Consider the following 24,473-nt stretch of genomic DNA (forward strand, 5'->3'; position numbering starts at 1 on the left):
GAAACAAGTAATAAGATTAGTAAAAATGATTTTATCGTAATTTATATTTTTCTTGAATCGCCTTTTGAATCGCCATTTGGGTCTTTATTTTTCTTAATAACGGCTAACAGTCCCATGAAATGACTAAAACAAGTAATAATATTAGTAATAAGGATTTTAATATAATTTTTTTTCCACTTTAATCGCCATTTGGGTCGCCATTTGGGTCCATTTGGGTCGCCATTTGGGTCCATTTGGGTTCATTTGGGTTCATTTGGGTCCATTTGGGTAAATCGACGCACCGGAGAATCAGCACAAGCCAATTTGTACTTCAAAATTTTCGGGTTAGCGACATCTTTATCTACAACTTTTCACAATGCATATCATCGCTTGTATAATGCGCTAAAGGTTGTTGATCGATGGGAACGTTATCCAGCATATGATCTTTCATGTCAGATAATATGATAAACATTCCATTTATAAGTCGATGGTATTTGACCCCCCCCCCCCTCCTTACAGACACAAAAATTATGAAGGTGTTTTATTATGTCCATTCGATATCAATTTATCCGGAAAGAATCAAGTATAAGGTCATGCGAATGAAGTTATAACCGACTTTGTGTTAATAAGACCGGAACGGCAAAAAATATGAGACAAGAAATTTAGTCGAACACTCGAATATAATTTTTAAAAATATATTTTGCACACACCCCCCCCCCAAAAAAAATGTCAAGCGCTGTATGTACAATGCATTTCATGCATATTTCAGCACACGATTTTATGCAATCGTTTAACATTTGCTCCTAGATCCTATACAAGGAAGTAAAAAATGTAAAATTATGAATATTTAGTGTACACACAACTTTACTAAAGCTCTTGAAGTTCTGATATATGAAAGCTGAATCCGACGATATAATCGATTTGGTGGATATATTCCTTCCTTGTTTTGTTAAGTATCATGTAAATGAAATTGACATCCTCCAACAGCTGTAAAGTGTAAAACGATGAATTTCATGAATTCCCAAGCGACACCTCTGTGATCTGGGTATAAGAATAATGACCGGGACACGGATTCTATGTGCCCTTCTGTTGTTAGTCCTGCCCGGGGGTCATGGACTTTGTCCGAGTAAGAATGGGACGGATGTGGATTGGTGGATTATCTACCAACAGCGGTCCATGCCGTTCTTTCATTTCTATGTGGATAGTACCAGTAATTCGGATGTGTCGGTAGGCAAGTTTAGTTAAACTAAGTTTGTTAAGGTGTTATGGGATATCTGTCGGTATTAATGTGGATTAAAGTACATTATGATTAGAGTACTTTCACCGGTTAAGAATTTTCAAATACAATATTCACCCCCCAAAAAACATGATTAAAAATTTTTGGGAAAGGTAACAATAATTTGTTTGTAATAAAAGCTCCACTGGGATTCAAACTCACAGATTCGTAATCAGTCATCTAACTCACTTCTCTACGCTGTTAGGTGACAATTTTGGGAAAGAAACTATTCATAAAATTACACTTGATTTTATTTGGTTATACCGATAAATAGTACGTCACAACATGGGGGTGTCCAATACCACCTTAACTAGGTGCGTGTATTCCGCCTTGATTTGTAAGTAATTGGCAATCGTTATTTTTTTATGAACAAATTCATCAAGTTTAAATTTTGTAAGTGTATCATATCCGTGAAAAATAAGATTTCATTTTTTTCTTTGATATCACGTAATTGTATTACTTAGTATATTGTATTGTTTTCCCCTCTCACCCACAGTACCACCGCCCCGAGGCCCCGGACAGCACCCTGTCCAGGGCAGTCACCCTGGTCACCAATGGCGCCCTCCCCCAGTACTTCCTGTACTCTTACGACCTGATCAACATAATGGACGTGTCCAACAGCATGCCATTCCCAACACACAGCAAATGGATGCAGGTAAACAAACACAAAAATATAGGGGTTTCTTCTGTTTAAACTGCTTTCTTAAAAATTACAGAATCATGAAAGCGTTTTCTTTTACTTTAACGATAATAATGAAACTTACATTTGAGAATAACACGTCAAAATGCATTTCACCAAATAAACTTTTGAATAGTTAAAGCTATTACATGTAATAAATAAAAATCCGCCGGTTTTTATGTAGGGGTTATTAGCAAGTGATGGTGGCACCGAGAAAGGGTTTTGGATTCTGCACAATAATTTTCTTTTTCCCGCCATGGAAGATGGCGAGTTGCTGTTGCCAGAGTCCCATTTTTGGAGAGCGGTGACCATTGGAAGCAGTAGCGAGGATCTGTTTTACATATGTCTGTCGTTAGGTAGGATTATTAGCTAAGGTCATGACTTATTAATATGAAAATGTATTTGTTATATTTTTCCGTATATATATTACTTATATCTATACTTTATTCAATTCGCAAGGCAAAACAAATTTCCACACCCCCCCCCCCCCAAAAAATAAAAATAAACTAGACACGATCTCGTTGCGAGCAACGAGGAGGTCTTCCGTTCGATTTTTAGAATGAAATAAGACATCATCGACTTTGATTTTCGACAACAAAACATGTTATGGAAAAAGGAGTGAAGTACTAATGCTTTATTGTATCGCTTTTTATAAGTTCTCTTGCTTTTTTAAATACTTGCATTTCTTTCAATTAAGATAGAAAAGACCAAACTTGTTTACTTCTGGTTCCTAAAAACCCTAATTGGGTAACGCAAGAGAAAATCATTATATTGTTAGGATATATAAACGTATTATACCAAATCTAGCTTTAATAACCTTTTCACAAAACATCTCTCAGTAAAGGGCTACAAATTAAAGACTTTAGAGCCCTTTGGTCCCCTAATTTGAGGGGCCAGCCCCTTTTTCTTGATATCAAATAAAATGTCATTTAATTCTGAACACATTTTGTTCTACAAGTGTTTAAAAATTCGTTACCGTTCTAGAGATATAAGAGAAAGTATGTTTTAGGGGCCGGTCCCTTATCTCCTTTTAGGGGCCGTTTAACGAAATTTTGACGGTTGCATATTATTAAGAACATCATTTTGAACAACTTTTCTTCTGTACTGCATTACAAAATATATTTCCTTTCTGAGATATGGATGATCAAAATTTTGGACTTTTGGCCCCTAAACCCCTTAATTACGTAACATATAACAAAATATTTACACTGCTTGGAGACATAACTGTGAGATAAACATATTTGCTTCTATAACATTTCACAAAATATCTCTCAGTAAAGGGCTACATATTAAAGACTGTAGAGCACTTTCGTCCCCTAATTTGAGGGGCCAGCCCCTTTTTCTTGATATCAAATAAAAGGTCATTTAATTCTGAACACATTTTGTTCTACAAGTGTTTAAAAATTCGTTACCGTTCTAGAGATATATGAGAAAGTAGGTTTTTGGGGGCCGGTCCCTTATCTCCTTTTAGGGGCCGTTTAACGAAATTTTGACGGTTGCATATTGTTAAGAACATCATTTTGAACAACTTTTCTTCTGTACTGCATTACAAAATATTTTTCCTTTCTTAGATATGGATGATCAAAATTTTGGACTTTTGGCCCCTAAAACCCCTTAATTACGTAACATATAACAAATTATTTACACTGCTTGGATACATAACTGTGAGATAAACATATTTGCTTCTATAACATTTCACAAAATATTTCTCAGTAAAGGGCTACATATTAAAGACTTTAGAGCACTTTCGTCCCCTAATTTGAGGGGCCAGCCCCTTTTTCTTGATATCAAATAAAAGGTCTTGTAAATATAAACCTTTTTTACATTACATCTTTTAACAAAATATTTTTCAGAAAAGAGATAAACACAGAAAACCTAGAAAAATTACGACGTTTTTTTAAACTCAATTTTCAGGTCCAGGCGAGCTTCGACGCCTTTTTAAACAGACAAATTTGATCGACATCATACACATCTACAATCTTTTGTCTACAATCCCTGAAAATTTGAATTCAATATCTTTTATAGTTTAGGAGTAGTTCCATGGACAAACTAAGCCTCCAAAAATCGCTATTACGTTAAAATATTGGAAACGGAAATGACGTCATCAATATAAAAAATTTCCAATAAGGTTCAGATCAATATCTATCACATCTGAAAGGTTCACGAAAATCGGCTGAGCCATTTCCGAGAACTCGCGCGGACAAAATTTGTAAGAAAAAAAAGAAAAATAACTAGACACGATCTCGTTGCGAGCAACGAGGAGGTCTTCCGTCCGATTTTTAGAAGAAAATATGATATCATCGACTTTTTTTTTCGACAACAAAACATGATATGGAAAAAGGAGTGAAGTACTTATGCTTCATTGCATCGCTTTTTATAAGTTCTATTACATTGCTTTTTTAAATGCTTGCATTTCCTCCAATCAAGATTGAAAAGATTAATTTTGTTTACATCTCGTCCCTAAAAACCCTAATTGGGTAACGCAAGAGAAAATCATTATATTGTTATGATATAGAAACGTATTATACCTAATCCAGCATTAATAACCTTTCACAAAATGGCTCTCATTAAAGGGCTATAGATAAAAAAAATTAGAGCCCTTTGATACCCTAATTTAAGGGGCCAGCCCCTTTTTCTTGGAATCAAATGAAAGGGCATTTAATTCTGAAAACATTTTGTCAACAAGTGTTTAAAAATTTGTTACCGTTCTGGAGATATATGAGAAAGTTTTAAGGGGCCGATCCCTTATCTCCTTATAGAGGCCGTTTGGCGAAATATGGAAGATTGTATATGGTTAAGAACATCTTTTCTTCTGTATTGCATTTCAAAATATTTTTCCTTCCTGAGATATGGGTGATCAAAATTTTGGACTTTTGGTCCCTAAAAACCTTTAATTACGTAAAACATGACAAAATCGTTACATTGCTTGGATACATAACTGTGAGATAAACATATTTGCTTCTATAACATTTCACAAAACATCTCTCAGTAAAGTGCTACAGATTAAAGAATTTAGAATCTTTTGGTTCCCTAATTTTAGGGACCAGCCCCTTTTTCTTGATATCAAATGAAAGGTCATTTAATTCTAAACAAATTTTATTCAACAAGTGTTTAGAAATCTGTTACCATTCTGGAGATATATGAGAAAGAAGGTTTTAGGGGCCGATCCCTTATATCCTTATAGGGGCCGTTTAACAAAATTTTGAAGGTTGCATATGGTTAAGAACATTAATTTGAACAACTTTTCTTCTGTATTGCATTTCAAAATAATTTTCCTTTCTGAGATATGGGTGATCAAAATTTTGGACTTTTGGCCCCTAAAAACCCTTTATTACGTAATACATGACAAAATCGTTACATTGCTTGGATACATAACTGTGAGATAAACATATTTGCTTCTATAACATTTCACAAAATACTCTCAGTAAAGGGCTACAGATTAAAGACTTTAGAACCCTTTGGTTCCCTCATTTTAGGGGTCAGCCCCTTTTTCTTGATATCAAATGAAAGGTCATTTAATTCTAAACAAATTTTATTCAACAAGTGTTTAGAAATCTGTTACCATTCTGGAGATATATGAGAAAGAAGGTTTTAGGGGCCGATCCCTTATCTCCTTATAGGGGCCGTTTAACAAAATTTTAAAGGTTACATATTGTTAAGAACATTAATTTAAACAACTTTTCTTCTGTTTTGCATTACAAAATAATTTTCCTTTCTGAGATATGGGTGATCAAAATTTTGGACTTTTGGCCCCTAAAAACCCTTTATTATGTAATACATGACAAAATCGTTACATTGCTTGGATACATAACTGTGAGATAAACATATTTGCTTCTATAACATTTCACAAAATATCTCTCAGTAAAGGGCTACAGATTAAAGACTTTAGAACCCTTTGGTTCCCTCATTTTAGGGGCCAGCCCCTTTTTCTTGATATCAAATGAAAGGTCATTTAATTCTAAACAAATTTTATTCAACAAGTGTTTAGAAATCTGTTACTATTCTGGAGATATATGAGAAAGAAGGTTTTAGGGGCCGATCCCTTATCTCCTTATAGGGGCCGTTTAACAAAATTTTGAAGGTTGCATATGGTTAAGAACATTAATTTGAACAACTTTTCTTCTGTGTTGCATAACAAAATATTTTTCCTTTCTGAGATATGGGTGATCGAAATTTTGGACTTTTGGCCCCTAAAAACCCTTAATTAAGTTATACATGACAAAATCATTACACTGCTTGGATACATAACTGTGAGATAAACATATTTGATTCTATAACATTTCACAAAATATCTCTCAGTAAAGGGCTACAGATTAAAGACTTTAGAGCCCTTTGGTTCCCTAATTTTAGGGGCCAGCCCCTTTTTCTTGATATCAAATGAAAAGTCTTGTAAATATAAACTTTTTTTGCATTACATGTGTTAACAAAATATTTTTCAGAAAAGAGATAAACTAAGATAACCATGAAAAATTACGACGTTTTTTTAGTCTCAATTTTCGGGACCGGGCGAGCTTTAACGCCTTTTGAGCATGACAAATATGAATGCCAAATTGTACATCTACAATCATTTGTCTACAATCCCTGAAAGTTTGAACTCAATATCTTTTACCGTTTAGGAGGAGATCCCTGGACAAGCCGACCCTCTGAAAATCGCTTAAACGTCATTTTCTCAAGAACGGAAATGACGTCATCAAAATAAAAAAATGTATATTAAGTTCGGATAAATATCTATTAGATCTGAAAGTTTCACGAAAATCGGTTCAGCCATTTCCGAGAAATCGCCTGCACAAATTTTGTAAGAAAAAAAATAATAATAGGGAAAAAGAAACCGAACGAAAACAATAAGGTATTCCGTTGGAAAACGGAAGACCTTAATGATATGGAAAAAGGAGTGAAGTACTAATGCTTTATTGCATCGCTTTTTATAAGTTCTATTACATTGCTTTTTTAAATGCTTGCATTTCCTCCAATTAAGATTGAAAAGATTACTTTTGTTTACATTTGGTCCCTAAAAACCCTAATAAGGTAACACAAGAGAAAATCATTATATTGTTGGGATATAGAAACGTATTATACTTAATCTAGCATTAATAACCTTTCACAAAATGGCTCTCATTAAAGGGCTATAGATGAACAATTTTAGAGCCCTTTGATCCCTTAATTTAAGGGGCCAGCCCCTTTTTCTTGAAATCAAATGAAAGGACATTTAATTCTGAAAACATGTTGTGAACAAGTGTTTCAAAATTCGTTACCGTTCTGGAGATATCTGAGAAAGAAGGTTTTAGGGGTCGATCTCTTATCTCCTTATAGGGGCCGTTTGGCGAAATTTTGAAGATTGCATATGTTTAAGAACATCTTTTTGAACAACTTTTCTTCTGTATTGCATTTCAAAATATTTTTCCTTTCTGAGATATGGGTGATCAAAATTTTGGACTTTTGGCCCCTAAAATCCTTTAATTACGTAATACATGATAAAATCATTACATTGCTTGGACACATAACAGTGAGATAAACATATTTGCTTCTATAACCTTTCACAAAATATCTCTCATTAAAGAACTACAGATTAAAGACTTTAGAGCCCTTTGGTCCCTTAATTTGAGGGGCCAGCCCCTTTTTCTTGATATCAAATGAAAGGTCATTTAATTCTAAACACATTTTGTTCAACAAGTGTTTAGAAATTCGTTACCATTCTGGAGATATATGACAAAGAAGGTTTTAGGGGCCGATCCCTTATCTCCCTATAGGGGCCGTTTAACAAAATTTTGAAGGTTGCATATTGTTAGGAACATTAATTTGAACAACTTTTCTTCTGTATTGCATCGCAAAATATTTTTTCTTTCTGAGATATGGGTGATCGAAATTTTGGACTTTTGGCCCCTAAAAACCCTAATTACGTAATACATGACAAAATTATTACATTGATTGGATACATAACTGTGAGATAAACATATTTGCTTTTATAACCTTTCACAAAATATCTCTCAGTAAAGGGCTACAGATTAAAGACTTTAGAGCCCTTTGGTTCCCTAATTTGAGGGGCCAGCCCCTTTTTCTTGATATTAAATGAAAGGTCATTTAATTCTAAACACATTTTGTTCAACAAGTGTTTAGAAAATCGTTACCATTCTGAAGATATATGAGAAAGAAGGTTTTAGGGGCCGATCCCTTATCTCCCTATAGGGGCCGTTTAACAAAATTTTGAAGGTTGCATATTGTTAAGAACATTAATTTGAACAACTTTTCTTCTGTATTGCATTACAAAATAGTTTTCCTTTCTGAGATATGGGTGATCAAAATTATGGACTTTTGGCCCCTAAAAACCCTTAATTACGTAATACATGACAAAATCATTACATTGCTTGGATACATAACTGTGAGATAAACATATTTGCTTCTATAACCTTTCACAAAATATCTCTCAGTAAAAAGATAAAGATTGAAGACTTTAGAGCCCTTTGGTCCCTTTATTTGAGGGGCCAGCCCCTTTTTCTTGGTTTCAAATGAAAGGTCCCGTAAATATGAACTTTTTTTGCGATACATGTCTTAACAAAATATTTTTCAGAAAAGAGATAAACACAGAAAACCTAGAAAAATTACGATGTTTCTTTTAACTCAATTTTCAGGTCCAGGCGAGCTTCGACGCCTTTTTAAGCAGACAAATTTGATTGACATCATACACATCTACAATCTTTTGTCTACAATCCCTGAAAATTTGAATTCAATATCTTTTATACTTTAGGAGTAGTTGCATGGACAAACTAAGCCTCCAAAAATCGCTATCTTGTTAAAATATCGAAAACGGAAATGACGTCATCAATATAAAAAATTTCCAATAAGGTTAAGATCAATATCTATCAGATCTGAAAGTTTCACGAAAATCGGCTGAGCCATTTCCGAGAACTCGCGCTGACAAAATTTGTAAGAAAAAAAAGAAAAATAACTAGAGCAAAGCTCGTTGCAAAGCAACGAGTGGGTCTTCCGGTGGTGTCGAGAGTAAAGATAGAAGTTTCTGTAGGAAGCAGAGTTCTAAAACCAACTACAAAGAAAATAAAAAAAATATTTTTTAAAAATCGAATAATTCTTAGTACGACTTAGCAATGTCTGAATGATTTCAAGAACGAATTAACAAAAACCTTTACAATTTCTAGAACGACTTAATAAAAAAATTCCCGAATGTCTTCAAGTACGAATGAACAATTTCCTAATTATTTAAGGTACGAGTTAATTTAACTTTTAACATAACACTATTTTCTTAACCAAGAACGTGGAATCAAAATTTCCGGAAAGCTCAATTTTTAAATCCCAATATTTTTGTTATGCATCGGCCAATTTTAAAACGGATTTCAGTTTTAAATTAAGCTTATTAAAAGCTCCTTTGTCGCTTGATGATTTATATCAAATTATTGGTCAGAAATGAGTTATTATAAAAAGACTTAATAGCCATTTTGGCCCCTAATTTGAGGGGTCAGCCCCTTTTTCTTGATATCAAATAAAAGGTCTCGCTAATAGAAACATTTTGTTCTACAAATGTTCACGAGTGGTTAACCGTTATTGAGATATCTAAACAACTGTATTTTAGGGGCCGACCCATTAACTCCTTACCGGGGCCACTAACAACATAATTTATGATATCATATTGTTCAGAACATTATTTTGAACAACTCTTGTTCTACATTGCTTTTTAAAATATTTCTCCTTTTTCAGATATTATTGATCAGGGTTTTGAATTCTGGCCCCATGAAACCCCTAATTGCGTAATATATGACTTAGGTATGATACTGTATAGATAAACAGCTGTACAATGAACATTTTTGCTCCTATAATTAATAACAAATTATTGTTCAGTAAAGAGTTCTTGTAAGAAGATTTAAGACCCCTCTTGACCCCTTATTGGAGGGGCCAGCCCCTTTTTCTTGATATCAAATGAAAGGTCTTGCAAATATAAACATATTTTGTTCAACAAGTGTTCACGAAATGTTAACCGTTCTTAGGATATCTTTACAAATGTGTTTTAGGGGCCGGCCCTTTATCTCCTAAATGGGGTCATGAACAAAAAACATTAAGGTGGCATATTGTACAGAACATTATTTAAAGCAACTTTTGTTCTACAATGCTTTTCAAAATATTTCTCCTTTTTCATATAATAATGATCGAAATTTTGGACTTCTGGCCCCTTGAAACCCCTAATTACGTAACATATGACTTAGGTATGGTTTTGTGTAGATAAACAGCTGTACAATGAACATTTTTGCTTCTATAATTGATAACAAATATTTGTTCAGTAAAGAGTTATTGCAAAAATACTTTAGAGCCCTTTTGGCCCCTAATTTGAGAAGCCAGCCCCTTTTTCTTAATATTAAACGAAAGTCGTAGTAAATTTGAACAACTTTTGCATTACATGTCTTAGCAAAATATTTACACATTAAAAGCTAGGGCAGAAAATGTGCGAAAATTACGTAAAAAAAATTGGTGCCAATTTTTGAGCTCGGGCGAGCATCGGCGCTTTGCACATTGTTCAAAATATCAAATAAATAGGATCATCTACAGATATTCATCTACAATCCCTGAAAGTTTCACGTTTCTATCACAATTACTTTTTGAGGAGTTACGTGGACAAAATGGTCCTTAAAAATTCACTAAATCCTCAGAATCTCAAACCGGAAGTGACGTCATCAGCCCAAAATTTTATAATATCAAGTACGTTTGATGCTCAATATGTCCTGTAAATTTCATGCAAATCGGTCGAGTAGTTCACGAGAAATAGCGTTCGAAAAAAAATAAAAAATAAAATAATAATAAGGAAAAGAAACAATAGAATAACAAGAGGGTCTTCCGTCGGAAACGGAAGACCCTAACTAGACACGATCTCGTTGCGAGCAACGAGGAGGTCTTCCGTCCGATTTTTAGAATAAGGAAAGACCTTACTCTTGATCTTCGTCACCGAAACTTATCCGGAAAAAGGAGGCGGAATCTATGTGTGTAATGGGTGAAAAACTATCTATCCCTTTGGTGTCCCTTATTTGAAGGATCAGCACCTTTTCATTCATTTTAGTTAAAGGGTAATTTTGTGTACTGCTAATAAGTGTTTAGAAATTGGTTACCGTTTTTGAGATATCTTGGAAAAATCGTTTTGATATCCGGTCCTAAAACTCCTTTTAGGGTCCAGATAACAAACAATATATAGTTGTACATTGTTAAGCACATTATTTTGAGCATCTTTTGTTAAATACTGCTTTCCAGAATTTACCTCTATTTCGAGATATTGAAGATCAAAGTGTTGGACTTCTGGCCCCTTAAATCCCTAATTACATAACATAGGAGGAAATGATTACCATGTATAGGTAAATAACACTAGAATGAACTTAATTGCCTCTATTACGCATCACAAAATATTTCAAAGTAAAAAGTTATCATTAAAATACTTTAGAGCCCCCTCAGCCCCTTATTTGAAGGGCCAGCCCCTTTTTCTTGATATTATAAGAATGTTCTTGTCAATTCAAACACATTTTCTTCAACAAGTGTTTACAAATTATGTACCGTTCTCGAGATATCTTGAGAGGGTCGTTTCAGGGGCCGACCCTGTAACTCCTTTTAGGGACCGCATAACAAAGAAATTATGGTTGCAGATTGTTAAGCTCAATATTTTGAGCATCTTTTGTTCAATATTGCTTTTCAAAATTTTCCTCCATTTTGAGATATTGAGCATCAAATTTTTGGACTTCTGGTCCCTTAAAACCCCTAATTATGTAATATAGAAGTATATGAGTGCCATATGTAGATACAGAACGTTAGAATAAACATAATTGCTTCTATAACGTATCACAACATATTTCACGGTAACAAGTTATCATTAAAATACTTTAGAGCTCCCTCAGTCCCTTATTTGAAGGGCCAGCCCCTTTTTCTTGATTTCAAATGAAAACTCTAATCAATTTAAACACGTTTTGTTCAACAAGTGTTTACAAATTTTGTACCGTTCTCGAGATATCTTGAGAGGGTCGTTTTAGGGGCCGACCCTGTAACTCCTTTTAGGGACCGCATAACAAAGAAATTATGGTTGCAGATTGCTAAGCTCAATATTTTGAGCATCTTTTGTTCAGTATTGCTTATCAAAATTTTCCTCCATTTTGAGATATTGAGCATCAAAGTTTTCGACTTCTGGCCCCTTAAAATCCCTAATTACGTAACATAGGAGTAAATGATTGCCATGTGTAGGTGGATAACGTTAGAATGAACATACTTGCTTCTATAACGTATCACAAAATATTTCACAGTGAAAAGTTATCATTAAAAGACTTTAGAGCCCCTTTTGCCCCTTATTTAAAGGGCTACCCCCTTTTCTCTGATGTCACATAAAAGCTCTTGACTTTATAAAGATTTTTTGTTTAAAAGTTATATAAAAATACAATCGAGGTAAGAGATATTGAAAGAAAACCACGAAAAATCATGACGCTTTTTTAACTGTAATTTTCGAGCTCGGGAGAGCTTCGGCGCTTTTGGTCACAGGAAAATATATATAACACATGTCAGATCTACAACCTTTTGTCTACAATCCCTGAAATTTTGAACACAATATCTTCAATCGTTTAGGAGTTTACCCCTGGACAAGACGACCCTCTGAAAATCGTTAAATTGTAAATAACTTACAACCGGAAGTGACGTCATCATTAAAAAAAAATTCCAATAAGGTTCAGATCATTATCTATCTGACCTGAAAGTTTCATGTAAATCGGTGAAGTAGTTTTAGAGAAATCGCGTACACAAAATTGGTTGGAAAAAAAAAGAAAAATAACTAGACACGATCTCGTTGCGAGCAACGAGGAGGTCTTCCGTCCGATTTTTAGAATATGGAATGACCTTACTCTTGTCAACGAAACGTATCAGGAAAAGGAGGCGGGGTCTAAGAGTTATGGATGAAATACTATCTGTCCCTTTGGTGTCCCTTATTTGAAGGATCAGCTCCTTTTCATTCATTTTAGTTAAAAGGTATTTTTGTGTACCGCTAATAAGTGTTTAGAAATTGGTTACCATTTTTGAGATATCTGGGAAAAATCGTTTTGATATCCGGTCCTTAAACTTATTTTAGGATCCAGATAACAAACAATATATGGTTGTACATTGTTAAGCACATTATTTTGAGCATCTTTTGTTCAATACTGTTTTCCAGAACTTTCCTCTATTTCGAGATATTGAAGATCAAAGTGATGGATTTCTGGCCCCTTAAAATCCCTAATTACATACCATAGGAGTAAATGATTGTCATATATAGGTGAATAACGTTAGAATGAACATAATTGCTTCTATAGCGTATCACAAAATATTTCACAGTGAAAAGTTATCATGAAAAGACTTTAGAGCCCCCTCAGCCCCTTATTTGAAGGGCCAGCCCCTTTTCTTGATTTCAAATGAAAGCTCTTGTCAATTCAAACACATTTTGTTCAACAAGTAATTACAAATTGTGTACTGTTCTGGAGATCTCTTTAAAGGGTCGTTTTAGGGGCCGACCCTGTAACTCCCTTTAAGGACCGCATAACAAAGAAATTATGGTTGCAGATTGTTAAGCTCAATATTTTGAGCATCTCTTGTTCAATATTGCTCATCAAAATTTTCCTCCATTTTGGGATATTGAGGATCAAAGTTTTGGACTTCTGGCCCCTTAAAACCCCTAATTACGTAACATAGGAGTAAATAATTGCCATGTATAGGTGAATTACGTTAGAATGAACATAATTGCTTCTATAACGTATCACAAAATATTTCACAGTAAAAAGTTATCATGAAAATACTTTAGAGCCCCCTTAGCCCCTTATTTGAAGGGCCAGCCCCTTTTTCATAATTTAAAATGAAAGCTCTTGACATTATAAAAAAATTTTGTTCTAAATGTTATTACAAAATACTATCGAGGAAAGAGATATTGGAAGAAAACCACGAAAAATCACGACGCTTTTTTAACCGTAATTTTCGAGCTCGGGCGAGCTTCGGCGCTTTTGGTCACAGGAAAATAAATATACCACATGTCAGATCTACAACCTTCTGTCTACAATCCCTGAAATTTTGAACTCAATATCTTAAACCGTTTAGGAGTTTACCCCTGGACAAGCCGACCCTCTGAAAATCGTTAAATTGTGAATAAATCAAAACCGGAAGTGACGTCATCAGTAAAAAAAATTTCCAATAAGGTTCAGATCACTATCTATCAAATCTGAAAGTTTCGTGTAAATCGGTCGAGCAGTTTCCGAGAAATCGCGTACACAAAATTTGTAAGAAAAAAAAAGAAAAATAATAATAAGAAGAATAGGGAAAAAGAAACCGAACGAAAACAATAAGGTCTTCCGTTGGAAACGGAAGACCTTAATAATAATAGGGAAAAAGAAACCGAACGAAAACAATAAGGTCTTCCGTTGGAAAACGGAAGACCTTAATAATAGGGAAAAAGAAACAAAGCAAAAACAATAAGGTCTTCCGTTGGAAACGGAAGACCTTAATAAAAATCATGATGACATCGTAGATGCTAACGGTCACTTCCTCTATTAAGCTAAGTAGGGTTTCCCGCTGTTGTAATTCTTTTTCCTGGAATATACACTATTTCACTACTAATACAGCACACTTGTGCGTAAAAATAGCTCAGTGGATGAAATTTTATAACACGCGCAATAGAACTAACGGATGAATGTTACGATGTATCAAATTATACGTCTAGTCAAAATTCGGCCAAATTACATAATCTTTTTTTTATCTATATCTTTGTATTGAATAATAATTCATAATTTTACAACCTCTCTTTCCAACCAAACAAACAATAAACAAAAACATGCCAACTGAAACTGTCAATCCGGGATCATACCCTTAACAAGATCTTTCCACTTGACCACGAAGTTGTGAGTGTCCACTTGAACTCTCCATAAAAATCTATTAAGCGAGAAAATACTTGTGTCGGTTGTCTTAACTAATCTACATGTAGGTGTATTGTAGCTTGTACCATAGCTTGGCGAGTTTTCTATTGTTAAAAGTGTGGGTTATATGTACATACCCCACACTTTTTTTAAACTCCGCCCACTATCTCGAGTAAAAACAACATCAACAAAGTTGTTTTTAGCGCGTCCATAATACTCCACAGTAAGAGGTTCCTCCAGATCAATATTGCTAAAAACTCAACACGGATAAATGACTCGACTAACTTTGTTCGTCGAATAAATCCCAATTTTAGCTCGAGACAAAACAATATCGGCAATGGCTTTGTCAGAGAGACTCTATTTTAATATTCCTCTCCATGTGTGCGAACAAATAGAGAAACGCGTGTTAAATGAAATAGGGCTATCCTGTTTAAAGGTTTTATAGAAAGTCAATCACGTGATAGGAAAGTGTTTGAATAGAAAACTTGTGGACAGAGTGAATAGCGGTAGCCAATCGAATTTGACATTAACCATTCACGGTTTCGCGACATGCATTTCTCAAATAATATTTTTTTTTGCTTATTGATTGATTAGGTTCAAAATATAATTACATGTACATGTATATGTACATGATTTTTCAGCCACTTTTAAAAAACATACATTGATACAGTGTATCAAATAAGATTTTGAAAAACTAGTTACCTTCATCAATTTAAATTTAATTTCAGTTTTTTAAACAGAAGCATTGCACAATTCAGGGTTCGGTCATATGAAATTGTGTTAATACGGTTAATTCTTTGAAGCAAATATCGATACTATAAGTCGGAAAATTAATGAATATGAAATAAAAATATAACAATGAGAAGTAGATCTAGTCATTATACATGTAACTATTAATTTTAAAAAAAAAATGAAGAATAATTAATCTTTATCGGGGATGGAAAGTCATTTTGGAAATTCACGAAGTACATTGTACATGTATAAAGACCAGCTCATTGGCACCGTTCTGTTTAAAGGCAAGTAAACTCCCGATATTACTATAATAATAAAATATAATGAAAAATCGTAAGCTATGGTACAAGTAACTTACCCCATATAATATTGTTGATTATGTGCAGATACCCGATGGGCGTGGTCATAACGACACTCGGGAGCTACGCTCCCTCGTGTCATTATGACCACGCCCATCGGGTATCTGCACATAACCAACAATATCATATGGGGTAACTACTACAAATAAGAGACCAATAAAGTATTCAGAAAGCCATGTAGTAGTTACCCCATATAATGTTGTTGGTTATGTGCAGATACCCGATGGGCGTGGTCATAATGACACGAGGGAGCATAGCTCCCGAGTGTCGTTATGACCACGCCCATCGGGTATCTGCACATAATCAACATTATTATAAGGGGTAAGTTACTTGTACCATAGTTTACAATTATTCATTATATCTTATTATCATAGTAATCTCGGGAGTGCACCTGCCTCTAAACAATACGGTGCCAATGCGTTGGTCTTTATATATGTACACTGTACTTCGTGAATTTCCCAAATGACTTTCTATCCCCGACAAAGATTAATTATTCTTCATTTTTAAAAAAAAAAAATTCATAGCCCTAATGAATAGATCGACTTCTCATTGTTTTGTTTTTATTTCATATTCATTCATTTTCCGACTTTTAGTATCGATATTTGCTTCAAAGAATTAAACGTATTAACACAATTTCATATGTACGAACCCTAAATTGTGCAATGCTTCTGTTTAAACAATTGAAATTAAACTTAAATTGATGAAGGTGATTAGTTTTTTAAAATCTTATTTGATACTCTGTATCAATGTATGTTTTTTAAATGTGGCTGAAAAAACCTGTACATATATATTTTGAACAAAATTAATCAATTTCAGCAAAAAAAAAAATATTATTTGAGAAATGTCGCGAAAGCGTGAATGGTTAATGTCAAATTCGATTGGCTACCGCTATTCACTCTGTCCACACACAAGTTTTCTATTCAAACGCTTTCCTATCACGTGATTGACTTTCTATAAAACCTTTAAACAGGATACTCCTATTTCATTTAACAGTTTAACACACGTTTCTCTACTTGTCCGCACACATGGAGAGGAATATTAAAATAGAGTCTTTCTGTCAAAGCCATTGCCGATATTGTTTTGTCTCGAGCTAAAAATGAGATTTATACGACGATCTAAGTTAGTCGAGTCATTTATCCGTGTTGAGTTTTGGCAATTTTGATCTGGAGGAAGCTCTTACTGTGGAGTATTATGGACGCGCTAAAACAACTTTGTTGATGTTGTTTTTACTCGAGATAGTGGGCGGAGTTTTAAAAAAGTGTGGGGTATGCACATATAACCCACACTTTTAACAATAGAAAACTCGCCAAGCTATGGTACAAATTGTAGTTATTCATAACGATACCTTATACACCAATACAGCATTTGAAAATTACTTTGTAGCTATTTATAATAATGCTCCATAAAACAATAGGGCTTTCAAAAAGTAAAATTGTAGTTATTCTTATAACAATACCGCATAGACCAATACAACATACCAAGATGTTATGATGTAGTTATTCATAACGATACCTTATGTAATAATACATCATTCAAACGTTATTTTCTCATTCATAACAAAGCTCTATAGACAAATACAGCAATAAAAAGTCAGTTTGTAATTATTAATTCATAACGACACCTCACGTAGACCAATACGGCATTACGAAAGTGATAAAGTGTAGGCATTTAAAACGATACCTTATAGATCAATACAACATTTAAAAAGTCATATTATACTTATTCGTAAAGATGCATATAATGTACCAATACGGCATTTAAAAAGTCATGTTTTAGTTATTCATAAAGTTACACAAAGACCAGGCTCCGTCGTCACCAATTTTCCTCAAGTCAATACTCAGCCACAAATCTGAGGTATGACCTCAAGTTTATGCACTTTTCTTTACAGGATTTGAGTTGAGGAATGAGTTGAAGGATTTGAAAATTTTGGTGACGGTGGAGCCAGAACAACATTTAAATAATCATTGTAATTATTCACAACGATACTTTATAGACAATCACATATTCATAACGATGCCCCATGGACCAAAACTGCATTCGAAAAGTCATGTTGTAGTTATTCATAACGATGCCCTATAGAGCAATAAGATATTATACAAGTCATATTGTAATTGTTCATAATAACGCCTTTTAGTCCAATACATCATTAAAAAGTTACATCGTAGTAATTCATAACGATCACTTATGGACCTCTACAACATAAAAAAGAGTTATTGTAGTTATTTATATAAAATGAAGCCTTATAGACAACTAAGGCGATAAAAAAAGTCATACTTGAAGTCGTTCTTCATAACAATACTAACAATACGACATTATATAAATGGTGCCTGTTTGGGAGGGTAACAGATGAAATTGATCATGAAATCCCGAGAAAACCATTGTCAACCGACGCGAAGCGAAGGTTGACAATGGTTTTCGAGGGGTGTCAATTTCAACTGTTATCCTCCCAAACAGGCACTATTTATTCTTTTATACTGAATGTATAATTTTACTGCTTTCAAATAGAAATGACGTGAATTCTCCGGCGAACCGTACGCGCATAATTTACGCGCATGTAACAATTCGTTGTTACCCGTTGCCACGTGTGTTACTAACACTGAGGTGTTACTAACACTGAGGATAATAGAACGGATTATCAACTGTATCTAGACCAATCAGATTTCAGTATTTAACATGAAAGTATAATAATCTGAAATACGTGTCTCAGTATGCCAAAATCGCCCTAGCTAGGTCTATTTTTTATACCCATAGTGTTAATCAGTCTGTTTGAGAGTTTGTTACCGAAACTACAATGTAGTAGATCGATAATAAGGTAAACACAAGTTATGATAGCAACATAATTTACTATAAACGCCAACAAAATGCAACATCATTAACAGACCTGAGTCATTCCAATTCATTTAAACAAGAAACCCTCTAGTCCGATGTGCATAGTTTGAAGCTCATCTTTTAATTTTTAAATTCAATTTTACTACTTTTGCTTCAAATACTCTGTGAAAAGTGACTATCCTTGAAACGACGCTTGTCAAACACTACCTTTTTATGTCTTTCACAATTTGATTCTCTAACAATCATGATGCCTTGATTCTTTCATTTTGGACAGAAAATCGGGAAAGCTTACTCGATGCCGTAAAAAGCATACTAGCTGGAAACCCCTTTATATACCACAAAAGGCTTAATGATTTAGATCTGGAAAAGTACTTCACCGAAATCAAAGACAGAAACCAACCATTTTCATTGCTGGCTTCCGCTAATATTTTCATGGTACATGTATGTTTTTTCTTCAACAAAAAAATAGTAGTATAAAGTGGTAAAAAACATTTTAAACTTTAAAGTCAGAATATCAAATTTGTGTACAATGTAGCTCTTTGTATGTTTTTTGAAGGAATGCTTGACGGCGACAGATGAGGCCAAACGTTATCGATGCCTGTACCAATTCCAAACAAAAAATGTGGACCCCATCCAGGTGTACACCCGACCCAGGGGGGTGATGCAGGGCGGGAAACGATTCTGTTACAATCAACAATCAAGTTCATTGTTTGAATTTGTGGGCGTATCCAATTCAAATCCAACATATAGCATATCGTCCAGTAACATGTTTGCGATTTCCGACGATGTGACGTCACAGCAGAATGGTGTCGTCTGCTTTGGTCAGGATGTTGCTGCCAGCGCTGACACTGTGGCAGTAATGGTCAGTCAAAAGTATTGTTGAACAAATATTGCTAATATTTTAGTTCTGTCGCATTTTATGGCATCAACAAATAATATAATTATTGACATCAGTCTTCTGTCTCGGTTAATGTTTAGTAGGGTGGTTTTTTCCCGGATGCGATCAGCCAAAACCTCTATTCTTAACTACAGTTACTATTATTTTCAAGCTGTGTTGATTTCATTGTCGCAAATCACGTGTATTGTGTAGATTCTTCTTGTACAAACGGACACAAAACCAAAACCTTGTGACAATCTTTAAAATTATACTAATTTCATTTGCATATAAACTGTAAAGGACGTAATTTTGTACACGGGAAATTGTGGACTTTGCAATACCCCCTTTCAAAGTTTCGTTGAGGTTTTCTCAATATTACGTGACAATTTTCACACTCGTTTCCTGAAAACGACTAGAGTCGAAAAAGATGAATCTAAACTATAAATGAAGTAAAGTACATACATTCTCTCCACGTAAATCTCCAAAGAAACAGTTTGCCGAAGCCCAACATAGACATTCTGACGATCACTTAACTAAAGTATTCAGAAAATATTCTAACAATGTATTTTAATGAACATCTTTAACAAGCTGAATCCCTTCGTGGTTGTAGATATGCGGTAAACTTCCAGGATTATGGCGTTCAATGGTACAATCTTCTAAGCTTACCAACTGGGGATGTCCGATTCATGGTTTCGAGGGAAAGCTGGACGTCAAACAAACAGAGCATCTACAATTACCGGGTCCCCGGCATCACGGCATCCCGTCTCCTCTCTCCCAATCAGTGACCTCTCAATCCCAAGTCCCGGAAGTCCGACGACTAAGGCGTGACGTCACGTCCGTGTCTGAAAAACAACGTCAACCAAAGGTACCACTACCAGAAGCCGAAAACAAAGAGCATAGAGTGCAAACAGAGAAAAGGGACCACGCAAATCAACACAAGAGGCCAAAGAGGGAGGCACCAAAGGCATTTGATCATCCCAAGAAAAAAGAAGTAGATTTCAAGCAGTCCCAAAATGGTCTTGAGAAGTTTTTTAGATACGAGAACAGGGAGGATGCAGGGTAAGTAGAATATTCCAAAAATTAAAAAAAATACATAAAAATATAGTAATATAAACTACATAAATAAGAATTTCTTATGTTTGTGCCCAAGGCTTTGCAATGATATGTCCTTGTTGGTTTATTCCTTCTAGAGAAGACAGAACTAATGCAAAACTGGAAAGGTACATGGATATAAAAATGCCTTTTGAAAAACCATCGCGGGAAAAAGAGCCTCCAAAGACGTTGGTTAAAGTTGTCACTTCGGACGAATTCGAACGCTTTGTACTGAATAACAGGAAACAACTTCTAGCTATCTTCTGCCGGAAAGGTCGGTACACTGGGTGGGCTATTACAGTAAGCAGCTTTTGCCATAGGACCTAGACTGGATTTTTAAGGACGCTTACTAAACTACCGCGATAGTAATAACTTTGCATTGCTACGCTAAAATACTGACTAGGTCAAACATGCACCTTTTTTATTGGACAAAGTGTTTGGCCTTTTCAAAATATACGGTATCTACTACTGGCGTGCGACCAGTTCTCGCCGAGTACCATTTCTCGCCAGTACATTGTGACGTCATTTTATCAACACATAAAATTAAAGACGAAAAATGACGTCACAATGCACTGGCGAGAAATGGTACTCGGCAAGAACTGGCCCCGGGGCCAGGTCGCACGCCAGTAATCTTTTAGCACAAAATTACAGATGCAACTGAGCGGTCGTTAATGATCTCTAGTTTAATACAGGTTGCAGGTACTGTGCATCGGCGGAGCCAGAATTCCACATGTTGATTAACCACTTTCTAAAGGAAGACGTTGAATTCTATCACGTGGATGTGGGAGAGGTTGAGATGCCCTATCAGCTGGAGGTATCCTGGACCCCGTACGTCAGGTATGTTATAAACTGTCAGGTAAATTGTAACCCGTCAAGTATGTTGTAAACTGTCAGGTATGTTGTAACCCGTCAGGTATGTTGTAACATGTCAGGTATGTTGTAAACCGTCAGGTATGTTGTAAACTGTCAGGTATGTTGTAAACTGTCAGGTATGTTGTAACCCGTCAGGTATGTTGTAAACCGTCAGGTATGTTGTAACCCATCAGGTATGTTGTAAACCGTCAGGGTTGTTGTTAACTGTCAGGTATGTTGTAAACCGTCAGGTATGTTGTAAACCATCAGGTATGTTGTAGCCCGTTAGGTATGTTGTTAACTGTCAGGTATGTTGTAAACCGTCAGGTATGTTGTAAACCATCAGGTATGTTGTAAACCGTCAGGTATGTTGTAAACCGTCAGGTATGTTGTAAACCATTAGGTATGTTGTAAACTGTCAGGTATGTTGAAAACTGTCAGGTATGTTGTAACCTGTTAGGTATGTTGTAAACTGTCAGGTATGTTGTAAACTGTCAGGTATGTTGTTAACTGTCAGGTATGTTGTAAACCGTCAGGTATGTTGTAAACTGTCAGGTATGTTGTAACCTGTTAGGTATGTTGTAAACCGTCAGGTATGTTGTAAACTGTCAGGTATGTTGTAAACCGTCAGGTATGTTGTAAACCGTCAGGTATGTTGTAACCCGTTAGGTATGTTGTAAACTGTCAGGTATGTTGTAACCCGTTAGGTATTTTGTAAACTGTCAAGTATGTTGTAAACAGTCAGGTATGTTGTAAACCGTCAGTTATGTTGTAACCCGTTAGGTATGTTGTAAACCTTGCACAGGTAAATATACTTTTTCATAAAAACTTATTTTGAATTAAATTCAGAAACTTCTCATTTTTAAATCTTTTAAACAAATCCCGTCCAGACTGTTCCCGCCCCTCTATGTCAATGGTTGTCTTCACTGTAATAACATTGAATGTGATTTATTCAATTATAGATTTAAGCCAAGGGGAGTAACTGAGTTGTTCCCCTATCAGTGGAAGGACTTCAGCGGGGAAGCCTACGACTTCCGCTCCCTGTACAAGTTCCTGGATGAGCATGTGGAAAGGTCAGTCTCATTTACTTTAGCTTATCAAAAATAATTCCTTCAAATTGTTTTCCACTTTGTGTACTTAGATTTACTGGATTTTCATTACAGAATAGAAAAAACCCAGAAATCACGTGGAAGATCAGATGTAGATGAACAAGCCTATTACCCTTGAAGGAATGATGGATTTCTGTGACATTAAAACAATTCATGATATTTAATTCTTTGATATTCCATATAATTCATTTAAAATTAAAAAAAAAGCTTACAATGCTTTGGTAACTTAAAAGAATATATTAACCTTATTAGCATGATCAACTGACAGTTATTGGATTTTTTAAATATGTATAAATAAATTCAAAATAAATCTTCAACTACATCGTTTGAAGTTCTTGATTTTATCTTGGATACATAACTATGTTAATACATGATTGATTAAGTACTTAATCAGAAATACCAATATTGCATTTCTTTTATAGATCAATTTAGAATACATTGGGATATTTCTCATCTGTTTTTTTATACAAGTCTCAAGGAAGATTTATTTTCCTATCATATAACATATCAAACTAGCTCAGAAAGCTTTGAACAAAAAATAAAAATAAAATTGTTCTCAAAGTCCGTGAAGTAAAAAAGACTCTTGGTGAATGTTCCAGTGGGATACAATTATCTTCAACCCTAACACTGTGCCATAATTAGACAAATAAAAATACATGTTTTATTTACAAACCTCAAACATTCAACGATTTTTACACACAATCAGACAGAGTTCATCATTCATTCCACTGGCGTCGGAAGCAAATTGAAAGTGGGGGGGGGGGCTAGACTAATCCTAATCCTTGGAGGGGGGGGGGGGGGGGCTAGTATGCTTCTGAATCCAACTTCCCAAAGCATTACCATAATTACCATACTATGTAAAAATATGTAAAAAAAAAAAAAAGAAAATTTAATACTACAAAAAATTTAAAAATTGCCAAAACACTACAATCATATCAGTAATTTTGAATTTAATTCAAATTAATGCTCTTTAGGGTCACTTCATCAATTTACTTGACTAATAAATTTAAACAACTTCTAAAAATAGTTAACTTCTTTATTAATTGATGGAAACTTTTGGTTTACATGAAACAGTTTTAAGATAGCCCAAATCACCACCCATTTTACAGATTATCAATTTTCCCTAAACACATGCTCCATCTAAACCTTGGCTCAGATAATGGCCCCCTGTGGACAAATGAATTCAGCCACACTTGTCTTTGATGTTCTCATTAGCTCCTAAGAATTTATCATTGACAAACAAAAATTTGCATTGTCAGTTGATAGAATACTTATAAAAAATGATTTTAGTTAAGACATAAAGACAAAAAACCTCCATCTGGATGTATTTATATAAATATATATTAAAGTGTTTTATTCTATTAATTAATTAAATCTGTAAGGATTACCTCCCTTACTTTTCAACATCAGTGTACAATATATAGAATAAGGAAAATGAAAACTGTCATAAAATCATTATATCTTGTCTGATCTTAAAAAAATTGCAGGTGCACATCTTTCAGACTGTTCCATGCAATAGTAAAAAATTCTATAGGGGGGACAAAGTTGCGTCTACAGACAGAAGGACAGGGTGAAACCAATATACCCCTCTAAACTTCGTTTGCGGGGGTATAAAAAGACAGACGGACAAACGCTAGACAAAAAGTCACTGATCAGAATAGCTCACTTTGGCTTCCAGTTCAGGCGCGCTAAAAACAATGTTAAAAATTATAATACCATTTCTTTGAAAACATATTAATTGCCATATCTCAATTTGAAATACATTTTGCATTCCAGCCTGAACAATTATTGAA

General features: G+C 34.6%; 1 protein-coding gene across 1 annotated transcript; it reads left to right on the plus strand.

Annotated features, from left to right (window-relative positions):
• The first annotated feature begins 873 nt into the window (after window positions 1-873).
• On the plus strand, window positions 874-22,957 carry LOC117688937 (uncharacterized). The gene is made up of 10 exons (XM_066089030.1): window positions 874-1,206; window positions 1,752-1,910; window positions 2,119-2,290; window positions 19,025-19,185; window positions 19,307-19,612; window positions 20,238-20,686; window positions 20,818-20,993; window positions 21,412-21,556; window positions 22,534-22,644; window positions 22,735-22,957. The coding sequence occupies exons 1-10, from the start codon at window positions 1,036-1,038 to the stop codon at window positions 22,796-22,798; spliced, it is 1,914 nt and encodes a 637-aa protein (XP_065945102.1). The 5' UTR covers window positions 874-1,035; the 3' UTR covers window positions 22,799-22,957.
• The last annotated feature ends 1,516 nt before the right edge of the window (window positions 22,958-24,473 follow it).

This window comes from Magallana gigas, chromosome 6 (genome assembly GCF_963853765.1).
Source record: "Magallana gigas chromosome 6, xbMagGiga1.1, whole genome shotgun sequence".
Taxonomy (NCBI): Eukaryota; Metazoa; Mollusca; class Bivalvia; order Ostreida; family Ostreidae; genus Magallana; species Magallana gigas.